Raw genomic sequence first — 24,199 nt, forward strand, 5'->3', positions numbered from 1 at the left:
AGAGGCTAATGGGAAAGCCCAACAGTGATGGTGTCTGTTTGCATGTCTGTGTGTGTGTGTGTGTGTGTGTGTGTGTGTGTGTGTGTGTTTGTTTGTCTCCGCCACGGCCCCGTTGCTGCCACTCACTGTAAACTAGTCTGCAGCTCGTCAGACAGACGTTGACACACTCCCAGTCTAATGTGCTCATTAGGGACTGCACAGCACACACATAATTGATAGCCATGACACACACGATGCACACACACATTATTGCAAAAAACAGGTTCCTTTTTTTAATGCTGCAGTAGAAAACAAGGTTATATGAAGTCATATAATGGGGGTTCATTGTCAAGAACAACAACAACATAAAATGAAAGAACGAAATGAAAACACTAACGGCACAGAATGCATAACAGTATCTGTGCTGTTTACATGCCGATATTTTACACATAAGGATTTTTTTTATTTCTCTACACTGGCAGCTGTCAGTTACTTCAGCAAATTAACTGCCAAAAATGTAGCAGAACTTGTCACTCAAGAGGTTAGTGTAACCATGGTTACCTTTCATATCCCAAAAAGATAAAGCTGCAGTGTGGAATCATGGCAGAGTAATTAGACAGAACAAAAAAATAGGACCAATCGAAAAGGCATTCAACGATATGAAACAACCAAGAGTGCTTATAAATAACAGATTACATGTGAAATTTCTTCATAAAGTAACATCTTTTTTTTTTTTACAACCTTTAATATCTTTTTAGTGTTCATACAGCGGCACATGTTGAGTAGTGTCTGGTAAAAAGAGTCTTTAACCCTTTGAGCACGAGTTGGGAATAAAAAGATTCACCTGTTGTCATCCTTTTGCTACCTCCCTTTTTTGTATCATTTGATTAAATAACATTTATAAAACTATTGTGCAAAACAATTTTATTAATGTCTTCATATACTGTGCACCAGCAGTCATAATTCTTTTAAATTAAAAATATAGAAATGATGCATAATTTAGACAGGAATTAGTTAATATGTTTTATATACATATTTTACACAGACCTGAATTAATAAAGGTCCCTGATCGACCAAAGTAAAAGACTTAAGTTTTTTTTTCCTTTTTTTTTATCACATAGATTAAGCCCAAGATGAAAACCTTGCACTGAATAGAGAATCTCCTTTTTAAAAATGCTTTCATGTCAAGGATTAGACTCAACACATGTCTGGGAAACAGACATTGCAGACACAATGCACATGTTGTCCATCTAATTCACACAATAGCTTCAGTAATTCCCAATATCAAATCTCATGTCAATAGTGTTTGGATCTTAGGTGTAGAAGTGCTTTGACGTACTCAGAGGGTTAAATTTTAAATGCTGACTCCAGTACAAAAAATGTTATAGAAAAAAAAGACAGAGCGAGCGAAAAAAAAAAATCATGGAAAGTGCACCAGATTTAGTTATAAAATGTTCAACTAAATTGTTTCGTTTATGCATGCAGCTTATAACACCCCAGTGATGCCAAAATATAAAGGAACTTAATTCCATTTACACAAGTTTCAAAATACATCACCACTTCATTTTAGAATCTCTTTTTTTAAACCTTCATATACTGTATCTTCTCAATGTCAACAGCCCCCATCTGCACGTTTTGAGAAAGTCACTCTATTCCTGTCAAAGGAAAGCACTAAAATCAAGTGTCTCGGGCCAGAGTGAGTCTACCTCACACAGAAACAAAAGAAAAAATCAACTGCTACAACACAAAATGTAAAACCATGTGCCAAAACTCAAAGCAGTAGTTGTATGGCATCTTTGTGCAGTTCCATCATGTAAATGGTCCTTTCTTCTCTTTGAAAGAAATGTCCATGAAAGGCTTAAGAGAGACAGAACAAGAAAGAGTGAGACATTATGAAAGAGTGTAGCATTGTCCCCAGCCAGTGCTACTGTTTCTCCAGCTCACACACATACATGAGATGGTCCTCGGGGGACTTCCCATGAGTCTTGCTCAGGTGAAGCTTAACCGCGTGCTTGCTTGCAAAAGTCCGGTTGCAGAGCTTGCACTGGTACACAGACCCACTGTTGTCGTCGTCTTCGGGGGAGGGTGATGGGGATTCAGTCGAGGGCAGAGGGGTGGTTAAAGACGAGGGCAGGGAGATAGGTAAAGAAGAGGATAAGGATGTGGGAAGAGAGGAGGGTAGTGGGTGGCTGGATGGGTGAAGGTTAGAGAGCAGTTTTTCAGACAGTCCTTTGGTGTGGCGTTGCTGATGGTGTTGGTGCGTTATCTGACTGAGCAGTTGCTCTCCAGAAAGCTTGGCCAGGTCTCGCAGGCGAAAGCCCAAGTGGGATTCCAAGTGGCTAACGTAGGTTGATGGCGAGCGGATCTGCGAGGCGCAGTCACTGCAGAAGAACACTGGGTGACCTGAATCCAAGTTCTTCAAGAACTTGGTGCCACCAGTTCGTCTCAGCTGGTATTTGACATTAGCCAACCAATGGGATATTGTAGTCATCGAGAGGCCTGTGAAACGGGAGATGTGCATTCTCTCCTGTGGGCTCAGGTCCGACATCATGTACTTGCCATCACTTGTTTGTCTCAGACTGGAAGCAAACTGGGCTTGTAGGATGAGGAGGTGTTGAGGGTTCCAGTTGGATTGGCGGCCTTTACGTTTCTGGGCTGGTGAAATGTCTTCTGTCTCCTCCTGTGTGGCACCTTCAATGTCGGAGCGCTCAGACAGGCTGGTAGGTGTGGAGGACTTGGAGACTGCTTGGCTCTCTGTCAGGTTCCTCAGCATGTCAGAGATGTCTGAGAGGGCATTCTCTCTCAGAGGGGAAGTGGACATGAAAGAAGCTACAGCAGCTGAGGCTTTGGTCATAGTGACAGTGGAGGAGGGGGAAATTGAGGATGGGGTGGAGGTGGTGGAAGAGAGAGCCGTTGAACCCAAAGAAGTACTACTGCTGTTTTTGTCAGCATTCTTGCCTTTGGTGAGATCTATGGGTTGATCATTGTTTAGATGTTGCTGGTAGAAGTAGCGATCTAAGTGGTCGTTGCTGGGCTTTTTGGTCTGTGCTGGTGGGGTGGAGGCAGCCACTGCTGCTTTCTCTGCCAGGCTGTTGCTCATCTTAAACAGCATACTCATGGGGTCAAGGGAGGGCAGGGCAGGCTTAGCGGCTTTTCCCAGGTGGGCGTTCATTACAGACTGCAGTGCACTGAGAGGATTGACGAATGGCTGCTCTGGAGGTGGATGGTCTGTGATGATGGCTGTACTGCCACACAGGGACGCAGGCAGGGGGGATGCCACAGCAGTGGACTCTACTCCATTCTCCACAGACTCCTTTATGGTAATATCTCCATTTGAATCTCTGTGATTTGGTCCACTTCCATCTCCTACTACTTTTTCCACTCCACCAGCATTCTCAGGAGTTTTACAGCCTCCTGCTCTACTTTCTTTGGGGGACTCACCTCTGGCTGAGTCCCCTGCTTCACTGTTGCAGGGTGAGGGTGTGGTACGTCTCAGAGGAGATGCCCTCACAACACCAATCGGCTCCCTCATTTTTTCCTCTACCTTCGCCACTTTCTCTGTCACCTTTTTGACCAGTTCTTCCATAGCATGGAAGTTGTTCTTGGGGAGAGGAGAGTTCTGGCGGCTTGGAGGGGAGATCAAAGGCTGACTCTTGCCAGTGGGAGAGAGAATCTCCCCTCCAGGGAACATGTATTTAAGGGGAGAGCTCTTCCCGGAGTTTCCTAGAGAGAGCTTCATTATGTTCGGGAGCTGGTAGGCAGCATGGATACTGGGATATCCACCCCAGCTTGGAGCTCCATTCTGGGCTTTGTTGATGGCTGAGGTCACTGTGTTCTCCAAGGACTTAAGGATGTCTAGACCCCCTTTAGGACTCTCATCCAGATCATCCTCAGTCAGATAAGTGTATTTTGAAGAAATATCAAATTTCTCCTCAGCCTCTTCCTCACCTCCAGCCTTCTTCTCTTTGTTGACATTGTTGCCATTGTTGATGATGGACTCCTTAGTGCATTCCTCCTCCTTCTCCTCCTTTTTTATCTCCACAACCATGGCAGTGGGGGAGATGCTGGCTGGAGGAGGCACTGGGGCAGGTGGAGGAGAGAAGGTTGTGGCAGCCAGAGGAACTGACTGAACCTTTTCCTCACTTGTTGAATTAATGGTGGGAGCTGGGGTGGGCGACTCTATAATGGGTTTGCCTTTCTTAATAGCCGAGTTGGTGACTTTAATAAAGTGTCCAGTCACCATCATGTGAGCGGTCAGCTCTTGCAGTGTATCATGAGAGCTGCCACACTCCATGCATTTGAGAATCTGTGACTTCCTGGATTCAAACTGCCAGGCATAGCTGGCACCGTTCTGGTGTCCATAGCGGTTGTTGGGTGTGATGTAAGGGTTGGTGGCCTTCTGGAGTATGTCATTAGAGTCACTGAGGGAGGTGGGCTTAGGTGTGGTGCCTCCGTTAGAGTCAGGTGAACTGGGGATATCTAGGTCAATAGGGGCTCTTTTTCGAGCTGAGGAGATAATCTTAGCTGCCACTGGTGTAACGGGCTCTTTCAGAGGCACTTTCTGGTAGTGTTTCGTCTTGATCATGTGGACACTTAGGTCCTGGAGGGATTCAAAGGAGTGCCCACAGTACATGCACTTCAGAACTTTCTGTGCATCCTCCTTCCCCTCCATCTCTAGCAAGGAACGCTTTCTGGGTTTTGACCATCGTTTAGCACCCTCCCCATCTGTCTCATGGTTATCATCACGATAGTGGCCTGTCTCATTCATGTGCACTGTCAGCTCCACTAGCGTATCATAAGCTGCACTGCAGTCCTTGCAGCGGAACTTGCTGGCACCAGTGAATATGGAGCCATAAAGCTTGGAGCTCTGCCGATACAGCTGGACGGTACTAAAGAGGTTGGGTTCTGTGGATGCTGTGGATACAGCCACTGTGGGATGGTGAACCATGCCTAGTCGGTTGTGGTGGTTCTGCGAGGCCTGCTGGAGGGTTTTAGCCATAGCTGTTTGGTGCCAGTCATAGCCTCCACTTCCACAGCTACTGCTACTGCTGCTGCTACTGCTGCTGCTGTGACTACGAGGGGGTTTTTCTGCAGGGGGCTGGCTCAGGTTCAGATTCAGTGTGGACCAATAGGAGTTGGTCAGGAAGGAGGTGTAAATTGCCTTCATCTTCTCCAGGCTGTCAGCCACAGACCCTGTGGTGGCTAATATGGCCTCATCTCCACTTACTGGGATAGTGGCGTTGGCAGCAGCCATCATGGCAGAGGATGAAGACAGTGAAAGGGCATTTGAGGGGTCTTTAAAGAGAAGGACGTCATCCTCATTTTTAAGTGAGGAGCTCTCAAAATCAGACATCCTGTCACTGGATTCGCTCAGGTGAGACTCACTGTCCAGCTCCTGACCAGAAAAGTCTGCTGCATTAGGGGAGTCATGGAAACCAGTGGATCCTGGTCTGTCCTTGAGAAGGAAGTCCTTGTCTTGACACAGGAACTTGGTGGCAGGCTCCTCCCCTTCCTGGGCTGAGTCGTCGCCATCCAGGTCCTCATCCAACAGGGCTGCCTCCTTCTCATCTTCAGGGACGTATGCTGCTCAGACAGAGAGAAGAAAGAACAAAAAGAGAGAGGGAAAGATTTGTTAGAACCATACTGACAGCATATCTAATGATGGAGATTCTCAACTCTGCATTCCTGTGTTTCACAAAGCCAAGCCCTGATAGAAACACAAGATACTAGCATTCACCTTTTCTCCAGTGAGGAATAGCGGAATCATCCAATGACTTTCACAGACAGAGTATTTCCTATTATAAACTATTTCAGTAATCCTGTTTCTAACTTCCTCCTTTTACATTGACATTGTTTTCAAATTGGAATCAAGTCGCCACCCCCTCCCTTCCTCTCTCCCCCCCAGGTCTTTGTTCTGTACTGCAGAAAATCAGAGACAGCTAGAGAGAGAGACGGAGGATGGAAAGAGAAAGATAGAGGGAGGGAGAGGGGAAAAATGTCTCTTCAAAGAGAACTTGCCACCTTATTCTTCTCAAGGGGCAACAGCTTGAAATTAAAACTAAATTTGAAATTAATGAAGCACATTCTGGCGGTGGCATTCGTTTCTGAAGTAATAAATTACTTGTATCAACCTCGGAGACAGCGGTTCCTGTCTGTCAATTAATATGTCTCACGCTTCTTCTGCAGACTCTAATGCATTCCCTAACAGACACACTCGCCATTTAAATTAAGCATGCATTTTCACTCATTACACTGCTCAGCCCTCGCCTCCTCGTAAATAAAAATGAATGTATGTACGTTTGCCTGGGACAAATCTCTCCCCGCAAAACCCATTTGCTTCAATTACCAAAGATTAGAAAAAGTTTAGAGTTATTATTTACAGTTTAGCTTCGGGGAGTGGGCTTGAGGCTTTCAATTTATATTCAAATCCCTCTAGTTTAAGAATAATACAATGGAAATCATACAGAGAAAAGATGTATCAAGACAAATCACAGTCTCGCTTCTTTGTACATCTATGAATGTTTACTTTTGTTAATAAGTCTATCAAACAGATAAAACAACATCAGATGAGAAACGCCGCATGTTCACACTTTGTGATTAAGGCTGGATTTCTGAATAACAAGAGAAGCACACAAAGGCACATGCATGCACAAGCTTCTTCCTTGTTTTGGCAAGTACATTGGCAAAGAAGATGAGCGTGTGTGTGTGAACATCAGTGGCCTTGTGCCTTACATTCCTTTCTGTAACAGGCCATCACTCATCTAACCTGGTATGTAAACACACAGTGAGCTGGTCAGCAGGATGGGTGTGGCACAGCAGCACATATTTAGTCACAATCTACCATTGCCGTAGACACACAAAGGTTAAATACGGGACAATGTGTAAAATATACAATTTGTATAACACAATGATGTGCAGTAAAGACTTCTATGACAACTAAGAGAGAAAAAATATACATGCAAGGTGACTGAGTTGAAAAAACAACTCCGAATCACACCTATAGTTCGGTGAAAATACAGGTGTGGAGTAAGTAATGCAACCTGCCACCCATATCATACAGCATGCCTCAACTGTTGCCGACTCCCATCTCTAACTGAGCCTATGTGTTTGTGTGTGTGCTAGTACTGCATCAGCAGCAACACAGAGAGGAGTCTCTATCATTGTCAGGCCACTGGTTGCCATCGGCGATGATACGACATCGCTGTGGGATAAACAGATGCACAGAGACATAGATATCCCAGAGCCCATCACACATCCCACACACACACACACCAATTGTACTGTAACTGCTGCAGTCGAACAACTCTTTGCCTTCAGGCAATCTCAGGAGCTTCTCCGTCGAACATGCTGTCTGCTCCAGCGTTCAATCTAACAAAAACGATCTATTTGAAACACTTCAAATGTGCTATCTCATACTAAACGCTGTTACGTGCAATTTAAAAACTGCACACATGACCCCCATCCAAGCTGTATGAGTTACTGTTGTTTGTCTTTTTTTTTTATTGAAGTACAACTATCTTAAAACCATGATGATCCTTTTCAACTGCATGTTTTAACATTTAAGGATATAAAACATACACACACATTGCCATACTCCCCCTCTCTCAGAGCTTCTCCATCTCCTCCTCTTTCTCTCTCTGTCCCCCTCTTCCCCACCCCCTCTGTCTCGGAGACACATCCACCCGCCCGCACATACGTGCAGCCGAGCAGACCCACATGTACATGCCATCTGTTCTGAATCAGCCAAAACGACAGCTGTTTAAGAGAACAATGCTCCGGCTGAGGAAACAGCCGAACACAGCAGCGCTGCACTCTCATCAAGGCCAAACATCAATGTGAAATCTCCTTTAATACACAACGTACACACCGCGCTTCAAATTAGCTGCCTTTATGTGATAAGAACACGGCATATGTTTGTGTGTGTTGCCCACCTGTGTACCTGCAAGTGTGTGATATGTATTGAGACAGAGGATCAGGGAGAGAATAGTGTTTTGCCAGCAAGATCTGTATGCACTGAATGAAACCTTGGTGTGTAGGCTACATCCACCTACATAGAGCATGGAGAGCACGACTGATTTCTGGACTTGTTTGAGGCAGAAGATGTTGAAATATGGAAATATTTTGACATATAATAGATGCAGTGTTATAACAATTGATATAATGGCTTGCATTATATGTGCTGCAATGACAATTTGGGTTCAACCAAAGCAATTTTTGCAACATCATGACTTAAATGTCATATTGATTGCGGTCGGAAGCAGCCTCAATGCTTGTTTTTAAAATGAATATTTACCTTGCCATTATATTTAATGTGAAAGTTTGCTTGTTTAACTTGGCTTCCTTCAGCCTATATTTCACTGTCCATTAAGATCCTTACTGGCTATTGGAATGGCTGGCAATTTTTTGTCTGATGTACCCCAACAACCCTGGCAAATGAGTACCCTTCCATCATCACTGCCACCTAAATGTGTTCTAAATCAATTGATTTTAAACTGTATGTTGTTCATTGATTATAGTGACCATAAATTACACACTTTTAATCCTAACTGTGCATATTTTCCTCCTAAACACAAATATGTTGATTTGTATACTTTTAGTATTAGTATATATTTGCATTGCATTTTTATATTTTTTAACAAATAAAATCACCAGAGTTACTCCAATCTTTCCATGTACCTCTTGGCAACAGTGCTGTATAGATTATTTTCATTGATTAATCTGCTAGTTATTTTCCCACTTAATCCTGTGTCAGCAAATTGTCAAAAATGCCTAGTTCATGCACCCAGAGCCCAAAGTAACATATGCTAACAACCCAAAGTCTAAAACTGAAAGATACTCAATTAATAAGCAGCAAATCTTCATATTTGAGAAGCTAGACCCAGAAAGATGATAGATGTAAACAATTACTTATTGATTAATTATTCATCAAAATTACAGCAGATTCATTTTCTGTCACTCAACTAATCGATTCATTGTTTTAACGTACACCTTACCCACCGGCAGCCTTATTAGTTTTGCCCTAATAGAAACACACTGTACGGATCAACCGAATGTCCCACTCTTGCTCTTTAGCCAAAACTTGGCACAACATGGTGTGCAAGACGAGGAGAGGGACACACTACACCTTATCCATAATTGTATTTATTGTTGTAGTTAAAGCAGTCAAATAAAGCCGCGGCAGAATTTATAGTGCAAACCAAAGAGAGGAAGGAGAAAAGGAGACGTGAATAAATGTGGTGGAAGGAGAAAAGACTGAGGGAAGAGGTGGAGGTGGAGGAGAGGAGGAGGGAGGAAGGTCTTGGAAGAAAGTCAAGACTGAGGCCACACACACACACACAAATGCGCATGCAGAGATGATCCCCAAGGCCACTGGCTTAGGTCCAGGCTACGAGGTTCACAACAGTATGACCCAGGATACTGAGATAAATATGGAGAAACACATACACATGCACACACACACACACACACAAACCACTGGAGTGGAAGAAGCCTGGGCCAAACACACCAGGCATGCAGGTGCTCTTTTAATTAGTAGAGAGAGAGACACACAGAGAGAGCTCCAGATGAATTGTCAGCAGGGTGGGAGAGCTGGTTTGATCTCATTTTCAGGAAAAGGGGCTGGGTGCTGATTTTGAAACCGAGGCAAGCAAGCAAAGGGGACGCCACAGTTGTTTCTGGGAGAGCTAGCAGCACTCAGAAATTATTTCTGACGTCTGAACACAATTACAAATCACTGCTCTAAAAGTAAATAATGCTAATGATAATACCTAAAAGAAACATTCGGAGGAGGTGAATAAATTTACAGTCATATCAGAAATACTTGGAAAGATTACGAGGCTGTGATTGTGAACCATGTGTGTGTATTCCTGTCTGTGCATAAAGTGAGGAAATGCTTATGCACTCTGCAGATGTTATGATGTTAGGAAACAGTTTATCATGATTATATAACCACTTAACAGCCCTATCAGACACACAGGCACGTCAACGCTGTCTGTTTACACTTCTGCTTAGGCCGTACAGTTTCAGTGTGTGTGTATGTGTGTGTGTGCGGGTGTGTGTATGAGACAGACAGAGACAGACCGTCCTCACCCGGTCTCATGTAGGGCAACATTTTTGTTGAAAGATGAAGATATGTTCTGTAGGCTTGAGATGAAAGCATGAAAGAAACCCCCATCCAAATTTTCCCACATGTACCCTGTGTGTGAGTGTGTTTATACCCGTCCCCCCACCCCCTCACCCACACCCCCAAACCCCTTCGCCATTTCCCACTTGATGAGATCCTATAATCTCCACCCTCACCTCCCTCCCTCCCCCCTTTCCATCCCTTCCCAATCACCAGTGCAACCCACGTTAATGAAGTTAATTGAATCTGAGATCGATAATGCTTAATTATTGTGATTTGACATGCACAGACAAATTGGTGGGATGGCTTCAGCGTGTGTGTGTGTGTGTGTGTGTGTGTGTGTGCAGCGAGGGTGGTTAAAGGGGCATTGCTGTCTGCAGTGAGTGCCGTGGGATTGGCGAGGCGTGCCATCGATCCCAGGAGGTGTTCGATCGACCCAGACGCCTGACGAATGGAGCTGTTCCTTCAACCGGCTACACGACTCACCGGACGACTAACATATTTACAGTATTATTGGAATATGACACACTAATTGCTTCTCCACTGGCATGCCGTGCTGCAAGAGACATCACCTCACATTTACTGAGTCATGAAAAAATCACCATGATAGTCCAACAAGAAACTGTGGTAATCAAAAGTAACAGTACAGCTATTTTACTTCACAGTAGCTTTTTATGTAGTTTTTGACTTCACTTTAGTATTACTATTAGAACGCTACCACTACTATTATTAAGAATAAAAATAAAATGAACAAGTATAACCAGTATAATACAATTATATTATTTTAGCTTGTGTCATTTCTGTGTTCATTTTGAAACATACTAGTATATTTTGTTTTACATTGTGAAATGAAGTCGCAGTCTGCCATTTTAACTACAATTCTACCACAACAAACATCCATAATAACAGTAAGCTACAAGTGAACTATTTCTCCAGTAGGTTGTATCAAAGAATATGAGATTTTATACCATGATGTTAATGGACTATATATGATGACATGATCAGTTTTCTGAAAAATATATATATTATAAACTAGTAACGGATAAACTACCAGACAAGAATGTCTATTTTGACCAATCCAGCAACTAAAATACTTGAAAAAAACCTACTTCATCACAGTGATAGAAAAATCACCTAAAAACCTCAAACTTGCTATAAAGCAGCCTTTCTCATTGATTTGCCACATGTATGTTTGCCATACAGTGGCGTTGTGTGTTGTAATCATATGTGGAATGGCCCAAATGTTTGGTATGACACAGAAATCTTCTGAAAACTTGCTTTTTGTGTCTTTCAGTTTGTTTTTTTAACCACCTATTATTATTTTGTACTGTATTCCAATAACAGTCCTAATAGTCTTAATAACTGCTACTTTGGTTTGCTGTATCCTCCTGCAATGTATTTTGTATTTATATTGTTGTTTTTCAGGCCTGTATCTGTGTGTGCTGTATATGAATTATTTGTGGAACGAGCTCCTTGCTGATATCTGGTAATAAATGGCACGATAGTCCAAAATATGCAAAATGCCTTTCAAAAAAGCGGAGATAATATTAGCATATACAGCACATAGTGGCGGTGGCGTTACCGAGAGAGGGAGAATGAGAGAGGGGAGATTAGATTTGGAGTGGCAACAGTTAGTGTGTCTGTCTGTGGCTACAGCAGCGTCGCTACACACTGAAATACTGCGATTATTCAGAAACATAGATGCTGTTGTTGCACGCCTGTGTATGTGCGTGTGTGTGTGTATGTGCGTGTGTGTGTGTGTGAACAGTGTTAGCCTGGCTAATCATCTCCCCATGCCACTCAGCTGGGGAGCTGCTGACAGTGTATTTACATGCTGTTGTTACGGTGTATGACACACTCACTGATGCGTGTTTGTGTGTTTGTGTGCGCTACATGTACAGTTTTTATTTAGCAAATAGATCATTTTTTGTACAAATCAAATGCAGCACCATCTCAAATTTGTTTGTCTGCTGGACAAAGCCAACTTAACACCTAGGCACTGACTGTTAACTGTGGCAATAGGTGTGTGTGTGTGTGTGTGTGTGGTGGGGGTGTCGTCTGAAAGCGACGATTTGGTTATTTATTTTAAAAAAAAGGTAACAAAAGTGTAAAAACTGTGTGCCAGCTATTTATCAAGTCAGTATTTCCAGCTATGTCTGACTCTTGGCATCCTAAACACACACGGGAGAGGTGAATATTTTACACCCTCACACACACACACACATGTACACACACTTGTCGTCAGTAGCGCCGAACCTCTACGTGAACTCTCCCACTGACACACTCTGCACAATTATTCTGACTGTAAAGCTGCTTGTTAATTATGAAGGAGCTGTAAAGGAATAAGTGAAATTGTACAAAAAACTAAAGATTATTATTTAAGTTAGCATCTTGTGTGAAAGATTTATAAGAAACCAATTAAAAGGTGGACAGAAAACAAAAGGTTATTGGGTGAAACACTCATGTGACAAAGAAATAGAAGAATACATGCCTGCTTTTGAGGTACAGTTTGCAAATACCACTGTGACTGAATTAAAAATCAGATGCTGGTCATCCGCTATGTTAAAAAATGACATAAACATGCAATGAAAGCTGAAATAATGACTGAGTCAGCATCTGTGCAGTAGCCTCTAATAAGCCCTTTCTTGGGAATACCACTAAAAATTCTCTCAACTCCTATTTTACTGAATGAAATGAACAGAGAGAGATTTGAATGTGTATAATATACAGCAAAATAGGCTTTAAATACAGTGTCACTCAGATGCCCTCACAGCCAACAGGCCACATACAGTATCAATGTTACAATGTTAAAGGAACACCCCTTATTTTAGTAGCAGCCTGTTCTTACACTTACCAGAAAAGTGAAGAGAGCACCAAAATCATGCATGCTAGCACTTCATACACTGATTTGTTCTGTATAGAAAACAGGTTCCAGTAATCTAAACCTGCAGCCTGCATAGCATGCACACGCAGCATCGTGCACAGGAATTGTTAATGTGATGGTCCATATCATTCCTTTGTTATATGTTATATTAATCGTAATCAATGCATCCCTAATATCTGATACTATTTATGGTAATGATGATTTTTGAGAAATCTAAATTGTGATCCAGCAGCGGTACATTGCATCATTGCGTACTGACCCTGTTCAAGCACTGTACATCATAATATACGCTAAAGTGTTAGCACAGGGCTTAATGTTATGATTTGTGTGTGTGTTGAGGATTTTGGTATCTGTGTTCTCATCACCAAAATAAATAAATAAATGAGTGATATGTTTAAATTATATAGAAATACAAGGTATTCTTGCCTGTGTGTCTTGCCACACACACACACACACACACACACAGGCTCACATTACACCAATATTATCAATGGGCAACTTTTTGTCACTAAATGATCCTCTGCCTGTCCTTTGTTATTCAGATAGCTTGCACTTGGAGCAGTCACACTCTCAAAGCCCACAGGGCAACCCAGGGTCATGAGCACTCGTCCCAAGGGAAGTGTGTGCTTGTGTGTGTGTGTGTATGTGTGTGTGTATGTGTGTGTGTGCAGAAAGAAAAACCAGTGGGGTGTGCAGAGTTAGCCAAGCAGGGCTGAGCAAGATCCATCATTTCCACCATCTCCCATTTGTTTCTCCTCTCTGAGCTCCCTGCATCCTTACCTCCCACCCGTCCTGTGCTCTTCCTCTCTCTTACTGCCATTTTCTGCCCCTTTCCTGCCTCCTTCTCTCCATCTCTCTGTCCTTCTGCCTCCATCACCTCCATTTCCTCTTTCTGCAGTTCATTCATTCGTTTCATCTTCCTTTCATTCATCTGTCTTTCTGTCTTGTTTTGGCCATGTTAAGAGTCAAAGGTCTGTGCCAGTCGGGGACTACCCATTGGTCCGACGGCTCGTTATTCCGAAACCCCAATAGTCTGAAAAATGTCCCATTGGACCAAAAGCCCATGAGTCCAATGGCCTGTTATCCCGAAAACAAACACCCATTGCTCCAAAAATGCACACTGTGGAGTCGTTGGAGTTCAGTGACTGAGCCTTATTTCTTTCGAGACTCTTAACATATTTCTCAATTTAATAAATTTAATTTAAATTTATGTGTTCCCCGTTGCACAGATGATATTCCTAAATCATAACATATGACTTTGTATGACTCCTAAAGAAAGACTTTTCATTTCTGCTGATATTTAATTTTAACAGCTCTTCTGTGAACTAAGTTAAATAAAATAAGATGTGTGAGGTTACTGTTTGACATTCCGAAACACGGCCAGTTCATTTAGTCACAGTTCTGCTTTGTGAAACATGACGCCAAATTTATCAACTGAGTCAATTGTGAAAAGTCTGTTTGATAAGTTCATTTGCATTTTAAATAACTGATGACGAGACTTACACTGTTGGAGAAAAAACCTCTGTTAACATATTGTTAAATTTAACAGAGCTGAGCTTACCGGTAAACATCTACTCCTTGTCATGCGGTGAACATTTAATATGATTCGGTATTAATTTTAGCTCCATGTAAAGTGAATAAACATCATGTTTCCCTGATAATGCTCGTCTGCCTTAATGATGCAGTTTACAGATTTTGTAACTGCTGATTTATTAACCCTTTGAACTCTCCAATGGAAATGGCCTGCAAGTGCCTATGTTGGTATATCTGCTTATTGTGATGTAATTCCTTGAAGTATCTTCAAATGCTTCATATCACTAAAATCTGTACAACCTAAGCTAAAAGGTTATGTAAGTTAATAAACAATAATGATAAAATTACTGAAATTGTGTCATAAATTTAAAAAATACAAAAATCTGACATGTTTTTCCATCAAATTTTACTAAATAAACATACAAAACGTATTGATCCAAAACAATTCTGAATGTAGAAACATGAACAAAATATATCTTACACTCCATAAGTTATTTGAACTATGTACATGTTTTAGTTTTTGAGATATGCTCATTTTTATGAGCAGAGTGCAAAGCCATAGTTGATATTGCTTCATTTGTGTAAGTGCTGTATTGTAGCAACGGTCCTCATTTCCCATCATGCCTAGTGCTGGAATGAGTAGTTTTTAAGTTTGCTGTTTTATGTTCCAAAATGCAAATGTTACTTTTTATTAGTGTTTGTAATGTGTCTGTTCAGAAGATGGTGGTTTATGTTGGTAATTCTCATTTTTATGCTGGTTTATAGTTTTAATCGTGAATGAGGTGACTGTTACATGTCTTGACTCCAGCTGTATCTTGCTACTATGTTGTTGAGTTCCTGTCCTCTATGTTGACAAAGGGTTGACATTGCTGAGAGCCACTTCCTGTCTCTCATTCAGTGCTGCTTGCCACGATATGTTTGCTGATCGTAGTCATCATGGCAGTTCCTATTAACAAACCGCACGTAACGTAACAATGTCATAATCTCGCAGTGTGAGTCTACAACGTGATGATGCGAAAGACAGAAGCCTAGCCGGCAGCCGGAAAGAACAATGAATGCTCTTCCTATTTTGGTGTTTATTTTAGATTAATTTAAACACGATTATGAAAACAACGACCTCCAGCAGCCAGTATGGGGCCAGGAGGTCCGTTTTTATCGTTATTAGTTCTACTGATTGAAACATGACGCTGAATATAGCAAAAGACCTCAGTAATATATAAAAAGTCTGTTTTGTCAGGTAATAAACATTATCAGCGTCTGATAACCAATAATGACGCACTGCCGTTATTTATGATAAGGTGTTACGCTCTTAATATCTTGTGTATTTTGATGTGCTTGTTAAAAAAAAATATTATTATATATATTTATGGTGTGACAGTGCTGTGGTTGAGGTCTGGTTAGGTTTTGGCACAAATCCACTTGGTTAGTGTTAGATCATGGTTTGGGTTAAAATGATCACTTGCATGTCGAGGGAGAGTGTGTATTTTCGAAGGGCTTTTGTTTTTTGGGCCGTTGGACTAATGGGCTTTCAGTCCAACAGGACATTTTTCGAACTATTGGGGTTTCGGAACAATGGGCTGTCGGACCAATGGCATGGCACCATGCCAGTCTCCCAGAGAACAGGTCTGGCTTGCCAAGAGGGTGAAAATACAAGCAGGCACTCATTGCTGAACAGACACACGCACACACAATAACACAAAAAACTACATGTGACAAAACAGGAACAGCATCGCAGCTGAATGTCAGTAACAGTTACGCAGCAGTAGTGAGATTTGCTAAAACAGAGAGTTGAAATATCTGTTCTCTCTTCCCACACACACACAAGCACACGTGCACAACCTGGGAAATACACACACACACACTCTTTGCAGCGCAGCCTGGTTAGTTGCTGGGTATCTATTACCTGCCAGTCTGCTCTGATCTCTTTGGACAGCTCTGATCAAAAGATGTCATCCGACCTACTCGACTGGGCTCGCTAGGGAAGTTAGCAAGGGGGAACGTTTGTGTACGTGTGTGTGCATGCGCGTGTGTTTGAGAGTAAATCACACAGTAGTCTGGGTGTAAATAAAATGACAGGATCACTTTAAGGTCCTGTCAAGTAGGCAGGAGGCGATTATGATAACGCCCGCTCTGTTCCAACGCAAACGGACACAGTTAAATTCACTGGCCGGAGCATAATATACATGATATAGCTCTGTTTCTGCCTCTCTTCCTGCCTGCTTCTGTGTCTCCTCTTTCTTTTCTCCTCATCTCCTGTGCAATAATGCCTTTCTTTTTTGAGCTTTTTGGTTATCACTGCTACAGGCCTGAGGTGCATCTGCTGAGAACAGATTGAAAGCAAATGTCACTCGATGACAGATTCAGGCCTCTAAATCTGTTTAAAACAAGAGGGTGCATGAGTGCCAACTCATCATCCACACACACATATTTACACATGCATTATGCAGACACACATACTCTCAATAAAAAACATCCTGCATCTAACAATTATTTGCATCTCCTCCACAAAAGAGTATAAAGAGAATCCCCAAAAATGAATTTGTAAAACAAACAAACCGCAGATGTAAAAGAGCAGTGGCGAAGCAGCGTCTGAGCAATAAAAGGTGTGAAATGTGAAATGTGAGGGGTTTTAGAGGAAAGAAAAACGGCTGGCAATAAAGCTGGAAAACAGCACTGCTCCGAGGCAATTTAGACTGCAAAACACAAACCATTAAGTTTGTGCATTATCTTTTAATTTAATCTTGAATGATTTATAATCCATCACGCAAGGCTTCAACCATATCCAATTATTCTCTGCTGCTTGATTGACAACAAAGGTGATTTATTAAGCTAATAAAAACTGATGTGCTCTCCACTTGCTCTGAAAATAACCAGCCGGACCGAGAGCTTAAAGACACACTTGCCCACGCGTTCACACACCTGCACACACACACATATTCCTAAAAGGAATAAGATCAATACCCTGTGTGCATGCATGTTTATTTTGAAATGTGTGGTTTTTTTTTGTACAAGTTTAAAGTGTGTGGGAGCCCTTTGAACAATCACTTAAGTATCTCTCTACTTAAAAGAGAAATCAGTCTCCATCTGTCCCTGGCGCTCGCTTACTGTGCCAGAAATGTCGGAAATCAAAATGTCACGTGTGGTGACGAGCTGTGGTTTTTCCCTATGCAAGGCCGAGTGATTATATTAGGCTTTAATTCCTCCATCCATGGCATATATGTCATCTTACTCTCCGCTTTATCTGCTAATGTTACGCTCAATCACTTGATATTAATAGAAAAACAGAGAGCCAGGGGCCCCGTAATGGTGGTGAGTGTGTTTGCATGTATGTGTGGGGGTTTTTGTTGATGAGCGGCCGGGTGGGGTGGGGTGGGGTGGGGTAGGGTGGAGGGGGTTAACATTCTAGAGTTCACATGCATATCAATGTAGGAGAGTGCCATTAAGAAATATTAGCATGTTTACAGCACCAAGCCATGTATGAGGATCATTTAATGAGGCTTAGAGTCACAGTCACACATGTTTTTATGTGGCCGCACACACACACACACACACACACACACACACATAGTACGTGGCCTGTTTTTCAACACTGGCATTCACTTTTTTTTCCCAAAGAATTCAGGTATCGTTGTCATCTATGCTGACATGTTTGAAAATGTGGACTGTATGAGGAGGGGTTATAGGGCGACTGTCCGAATTACAGCTGTAACTCTATACTTATTAGAACCAAATGTTCTTAGACACAGAGGAAGATGAAAATAATCATAGAAAGTGAGCACAGTTTGCATCTCCTCACGTCTATAAGCATTTGTTTGGGGTTAGGATTAGGTTGGGATCAGGGTTAGGTAAGGTTAGACATGCGGTGGTGAGAGTTAGAAATCAGGGTTAGGATGTTAAGGATTTTTTTTTCACGTGTGTACAATAATATCTTATTGTAAAGGTAGACAATACAAAAAACAGACAAAAAAGAAAAGGTTGATTGACTGAAAATTGATTAGCATCGATTTTTGCTAATCTATTAACTTGTTTAAACCATTTTAAAACAAAACTCCCAATATTGTCTGGATTCAACTTCTCAAGTATTTGCTGGTTCTCATAAAAAAATGAATACTTTTGGGGTTTGGACTGTTTATTTTTTTTTTACAAAACAAGCAGTTTGAACATGTCAACTTGGGATTTCATAAATTGTGACAGGCGTTTTGCTCAATATTCTGACATTTTATAGACCAAATCCAGAAATAAATCAGTCACATTAATCGGTAATGAATAATTCTTGTTGTGCTGTGTTAAAAATACTGCCTCCTCCTCATGAGACCGGTGCTGGGGTGCCAGTACAGAGGCCTCCAGCAAGAAATGCAGGGTGGTCCAACATTAAAGTTGAATATGGCTCAATTTTTGCCACAATGCACTGTGACAGCATCTGGCAAAGTGCTGTTTTGGCCAATCAAATACAATGCGCGCAGGATCACATTTCTAGTATTTCTACTGATTGCCATAACGGAGGATAAAATGATTGTCGCTGTGCTTTCAGGAGTTGTAAATCTTGTTAATCACTGTGAAGTGTTGTGGTGTCAATACATCTTGAAACTCATGGATGTATGGCTCAAACTGGATCATAATTAATCTTCTCACCTGTACCTGTAGCTACATACCCGCTCCCCCACAGCCGCATATTTAATGCAGTTCAACTTTGAGTCTCATCCATATCCATATGAGGTGAGTTAGAGGAATGGAAGTTAGTATTTGAGGAAGTAAAATTCATTAAAGAAAGTTTATGAAGTAAAAAGAATGAACAGTGGAGTAAAAAAAAAAAAAAAGGCAAGGGGGCAAAGACAGCAATTTTCTGCAAATCAATTCTTGGAACACATGCAGGGCGGCATTGGGCCAATAACATTAAAAAAAGAACCACCAAATTTTACAAGCACATGAATACCAGTAACCTCAGCTCCAACGCTGTTCAATGCCAAGAGACCAGCAGTGAGAAAGGCTCTACTCTAATAGCTCTGCCAGGTCATTCAGCCCAAACCAAATTCTTACCAAACAGACAGAAACATGTACTGATACTAAGTGATCAAATCTACAAAACAAATGTGAAAACTTACTGAACTCTAAACACTCTGTATACAGTGATGGATTACCTGGCCAATGTGTCCGAACTTCAGATAACACAACCTTGACGAGACCCAGACTAAGAACGAGGGGGGGGGCGGCCACGGACACTTTTCTACACTGCATGCTTTACTACAATATCCTCATCCAAGATTTCACACTAAATCTGGTCAATGTGTGTTTGTGTGTGATGACTACACAGAGAAGACTACTGATGCCATGAGCACAGAGAAAACACCAGGTCTCTTAACACTGTATGTCTTCATCACGTAATCACTTACATAAGCTGCTAAACTGAATCATTTTACTCCCATTAATAACCTCACAATCGCATGTATCTCAAATATCGTTTATTCTTGTAGCAGAATCTGCTCTTGTGTTTTGCTTTGGCAGGAAACGCTGTAGTATTTCATGTCAATAAATTGAATATGAATTGAGGAGAGAGAAAGAGAGCGGCGTGCTGAAATGAAACAAAATAAGCTACAATTAAGTCTGCACCATTCCACAGTGTGTGTGTGCTACGACTCGTTGGCACACGCATGAAAACAGAAAAACCACAAAGACACTATAACAAATTCAGAGCATTGTTTGAACTAAATACTGTTCTACAATGACATTTCAACACATTTTCATGCTGAATTTCAAACCTGGGGCCTTCTTTACTGATCTGAAACTGATCAGAGGGGAACAATCCAAACGAGTTTCATATTGTTTCACCTTTAAAAAAAGAAATGTTGATACTGCAGGTTGGAGATGTTCTGCAAGTCACCTGCCGTCGAGGCCTGCTACTGTAATTTGACTTTTTCTATGCTTTTTCCATCATTTTTTGTAGTACCATGCAATTAAAATGCAACCTGAGAGCCTTAGGTAGTTAAAAACAAGGCCGTTCCTCGGCTTTGTTAGTGTTTTGTTGGCATGTTAGTGTGACTGCGGCTGTGTCACATGATGGATCTCCGGCCCTCGCAAGCCATCAACACCTTTCCTCCTGGCCATGGGGTGCGGTGTGTGTCTGAGTGTGTGATTTGTGTGGGTTTGTCAGAGGGTACGATGGGTTTTCAGTTTCAAAGCACTGGTTGTGTGTGTGTGTGTCTGTGGCAGTGTGTGTGTGTGTGTGTGTGTGTGTGTGTGTGTGAGTGTTTCAGCAGGGTGGTAAATGCACAGACAGACGATGAATTATGTAAGGAAGGAGACCAACATTTTTAATCATGTAATTAGGCCTGAAGACCAGCAAAAAAAAGAAAGGAAAGATCTTTCATGTCATGCAGACGTTGTCAGTATGGTTCCAGTGATATGTGTGTGAGTGTGTGTGTGTGTGTGTGTTTTTATCTGTAAAAACACCACAATATGTAAAAGAGCCCACAAGACATGTCACCCAGGCTACAGGTAGCGCAAGAAGGCAAACAAGGCCCCGTCTACCTACACAACCTCAGAGTGCTGTTATGGCAACCAAGTCTTAAGGGAATACACAGACATGCAAACACATACGTATGTACAGTACATACAAGATGAAATGACAGAGCGGGAGATGCATAAACATTCTTTTCCTTTACTAATGAAATATCCTTTATAAATCTCACATACATGGGCAGCACAGTAGGTGAAGTTTTACCTGCCTCAGGTTTGTTAAACCTTTACATTCTCTGGGTATTTTCTGTTTGTGTAAAAACACATGTCCTGTTTAAACCATAGAACAGCCAACGTGCACCATACGATACACTGCCTTTGACATCCTGCAGAGGGCAAGAATTCAATCTAATTGTCTCATTATTCTGAACAGTAAACCTGTCCAGACCATGTGTCACATGACTTTACTCAAATCAACTGCAGTATCAGTGTGTTCAGTCCGCAGTGCTGCAGTCAGTCAGTGAAATAAGTAAGTATGTACTTTAGGACATATTTACTGATTTATACTACATGTATTAATATATATTTAATTACAACTATACTATATATTTGGGGCAAAATATTACAACCAAGACACGTAACTAACAGAAAGTCTTCCGTCTCTACAAGCCAAACTCTTTTTTTTCTTTAAATCAGATTTTTACCAAACAATGCCCAGATTTGTTAAGATGAGCCGATTTTCTGTCCTCGCAGACACAGAAAACACAGATCATAGTTCTTCTTGCTGACCAACTGCAGCTTTTTGATCTCACACACACATAGCTCCTTTTTTAATCATCAAAATAAACACATTTTTTAAAAAATTAAGCCAAAAAAAATCTGGAATACTTTTGGCCCTCTTGGACAGGATGAATAATGTTAAAAAGAGGAAAAAGTAAACAAGGCGTTATCACTACGGGTAGATGAAGGAAACTGAATAAAGATACAGTGTATCTGGTGCTGTTTTAAAAGTTAGCAAAAGCAGTATGTTTGAAGTTTATTGGAGGCAAGATATTTACTGATATTTAATGTACATGACAAATTACCGGATACTTAAAAGTATCTCAGCAGATCACTATATTCTCCTGCTGATACTACTTTACACGTTTAAAAAGGAATATTTGCAAAAAAATCAACATTTGATATTAAATTCCAAATAGCTTAACGTATTAAAATAACTTCAAGATTTTTTAGAGCATGTTTAAACGAGCACACGTTAACCTGGATTTCCATTTGTAACGGACCAGTGTCTCCTCCCTGCCAGTGAACCCTCAGCAAGTCACTGAACCCTGAATGATGATATACAGATAGTGATCAGATGTTCATTTATGTTCAAAAAAGTGAAAAAAATATGCAGAATCTTGTATCATTCATTCACCACTGCAGCATACCATGTCATGAAGATGACTCCATGTTATAGCCTTGCACACACACACGCACATATATACACACACAAACACCAGGCATACAGTAACTGTGGGCTTGGAGACACATAACTGTGATTTGTGACAACTGCGTGCAGGACATCATGTGACATCTGCACACACACACACACACACACACACACACACACACACAATCATAAACATGCAAACACACATCTTACTGATAGAGAATGTCTGCATGTGTGTGTACCATGTATCTGTGTGTGTGTGTGTGGGGGGGGAGTTATGTTGTAAATCACACTAATCAATTGTGGCCTGTGTCAAGGCATGGCAGACATGGCGAACGGTCTGTTTTACATTGGGATATGTGTGTGTATGTGTGTATGTGTGTGTGTGTGTGTGTGTGTGTGTGTGTGTGTGTGTATGTGTGTGTGCTGGCCTGCATTTGTATCCAGCCTGTGGAATCCATAAACACTGAATGTTGTCAGGACTATGTCTAACATTGTTTCCTCTTTGACAGGAAGAGACAAGCTCTTTCTCTCTCTTATACACACACACACACACACACACAATAATCTGACACATCCCAAAAAAGCTGCGAAAAAGTCAGTTTACAAAAATCAGTTGATAACCTGCCTTATTTAGAAATGTACATTGAATGTTTGTGTGTAAATCCTGTGTCTAGATTGCTCTTTTAACAGAAGCTCCCAACCTCGTGGTGTTTAACTAAAAATACATCCAGTATAAAAAGTACAGGAGCTTTTTACAAGCTTGATCACATTATCTGTGTGAGAGCAAATAAATCACACAGCACACAAAACTGCATTTGTACCCCATCACCCTGGGCACTGGGAACAAAACAATGGATCGCATTTATCTGCTGAAATGCTTAAAAATTTGAACAGACAGCTTTATAAAAATGCTCGATGGCAAACAAATGTCAGCACCCCAAAATAAAAAAAGAGACAATTTTGGCTCTTTGAATGTGCTTAATTGAAGGTATGTGGTTTTGCACTATAGTTTAGCGTCTGATGCAAGAGATTTTTGATGAATGAGACGTTTCATTCAAAAGCTCAACTGAATTTAGGGGGAGAAAAAGAAACTTGACATATCTTTCAAGGAGTGTTGGAGGTAATTTTAATTTTATGCTTTGTGCACTACCAAACAAAACTATCTCATGGTCAGTGCTCATTAATTTCAATATACAAATATTTACATCATCTAGGATGTTAAAAGCTTATAAGTTAAAGCCTGGAGATGCTCCATAACTTCAAGAACATTTCACAGGGAGTTTAACTTTGAGTCCAGCGATCTTTTTTTTTTTTTTTTTTTTTTCAAATAATGCATATCTCGTTTCACTTTCATTCCAGAGTGACACAGCAGCAGCATGTTTGCATCCCATGATGAATCTATCTGTCTTAATCACTGAAATTCTTGACTGAGATATGTAATGGTTGCTTTGGCTTAAGCCGTGTGGCTAGGACTCATACAGAACAGCCAAGTGAAATGAAGCCCATATGTCATAAGTGAGTAATTTAACACATATTATAGTGATTTTTTATTTATTTTTAAATCATGACTGTCTGATAAAAGGTCAGGAATGCTAAACAATTAATCCAGATTCCCAAGAAATACCCGCTCGTTTTAGTTTTTTGAAGCAAGAAGAAAAAGTCTGACTAAAAGGAATATATCAGTGTAAATGTATTCATTGTTCCAGGCTTTGAGAAGTAAGAGTGTTTGAGAGTAGATTCCACTCATACAGTAGCTGCATGTGTACAGGGAGGCTGTTTAACACCCGAGCTT

The 24,199-nt window shown here is 41.2% G+C and overlaps 1 protein-coding gene across 1 annotated transcript in view; it reads right to left on the reverse strand.

Annotated features, from left to right (window-relative positions):
* Positions 1-249: 249 nt before the first annotated feature.
* The window catches only part of tshz3b (teashirt zinc finger homeobox 3b), a 43,818-nt gene continuing 19,868 nt past the window's right edge, over positions 250-24,199 (reverse strand). The window contains exon 3 of the mRNA XM_044361742.1: positions 250-5,562. Coding sequence (XP_044217677.1) covers positions 1,904-5,562 — 3,659 coding nt within the window. The 3' untranslated portion in view covers positions 250-1,903. The remainder of the gene's footprint in view (positions 5,563-24,199) is intronic.

The sequence above is a fragment of the Thunnus albacares genome, chromosome 1 (genome assembly GCF_914725855.1).
Source record: "Thunnus albacares chromosome 1, fThuAlb1.1, whole genome shotgun sequence".
Classification (NCBI taxonomy): Eukaryota; Metazoa; Chordata; class Actinopteri; order Scombriformes; family Scombridae; genus Thunnus; species Thunnus albacares.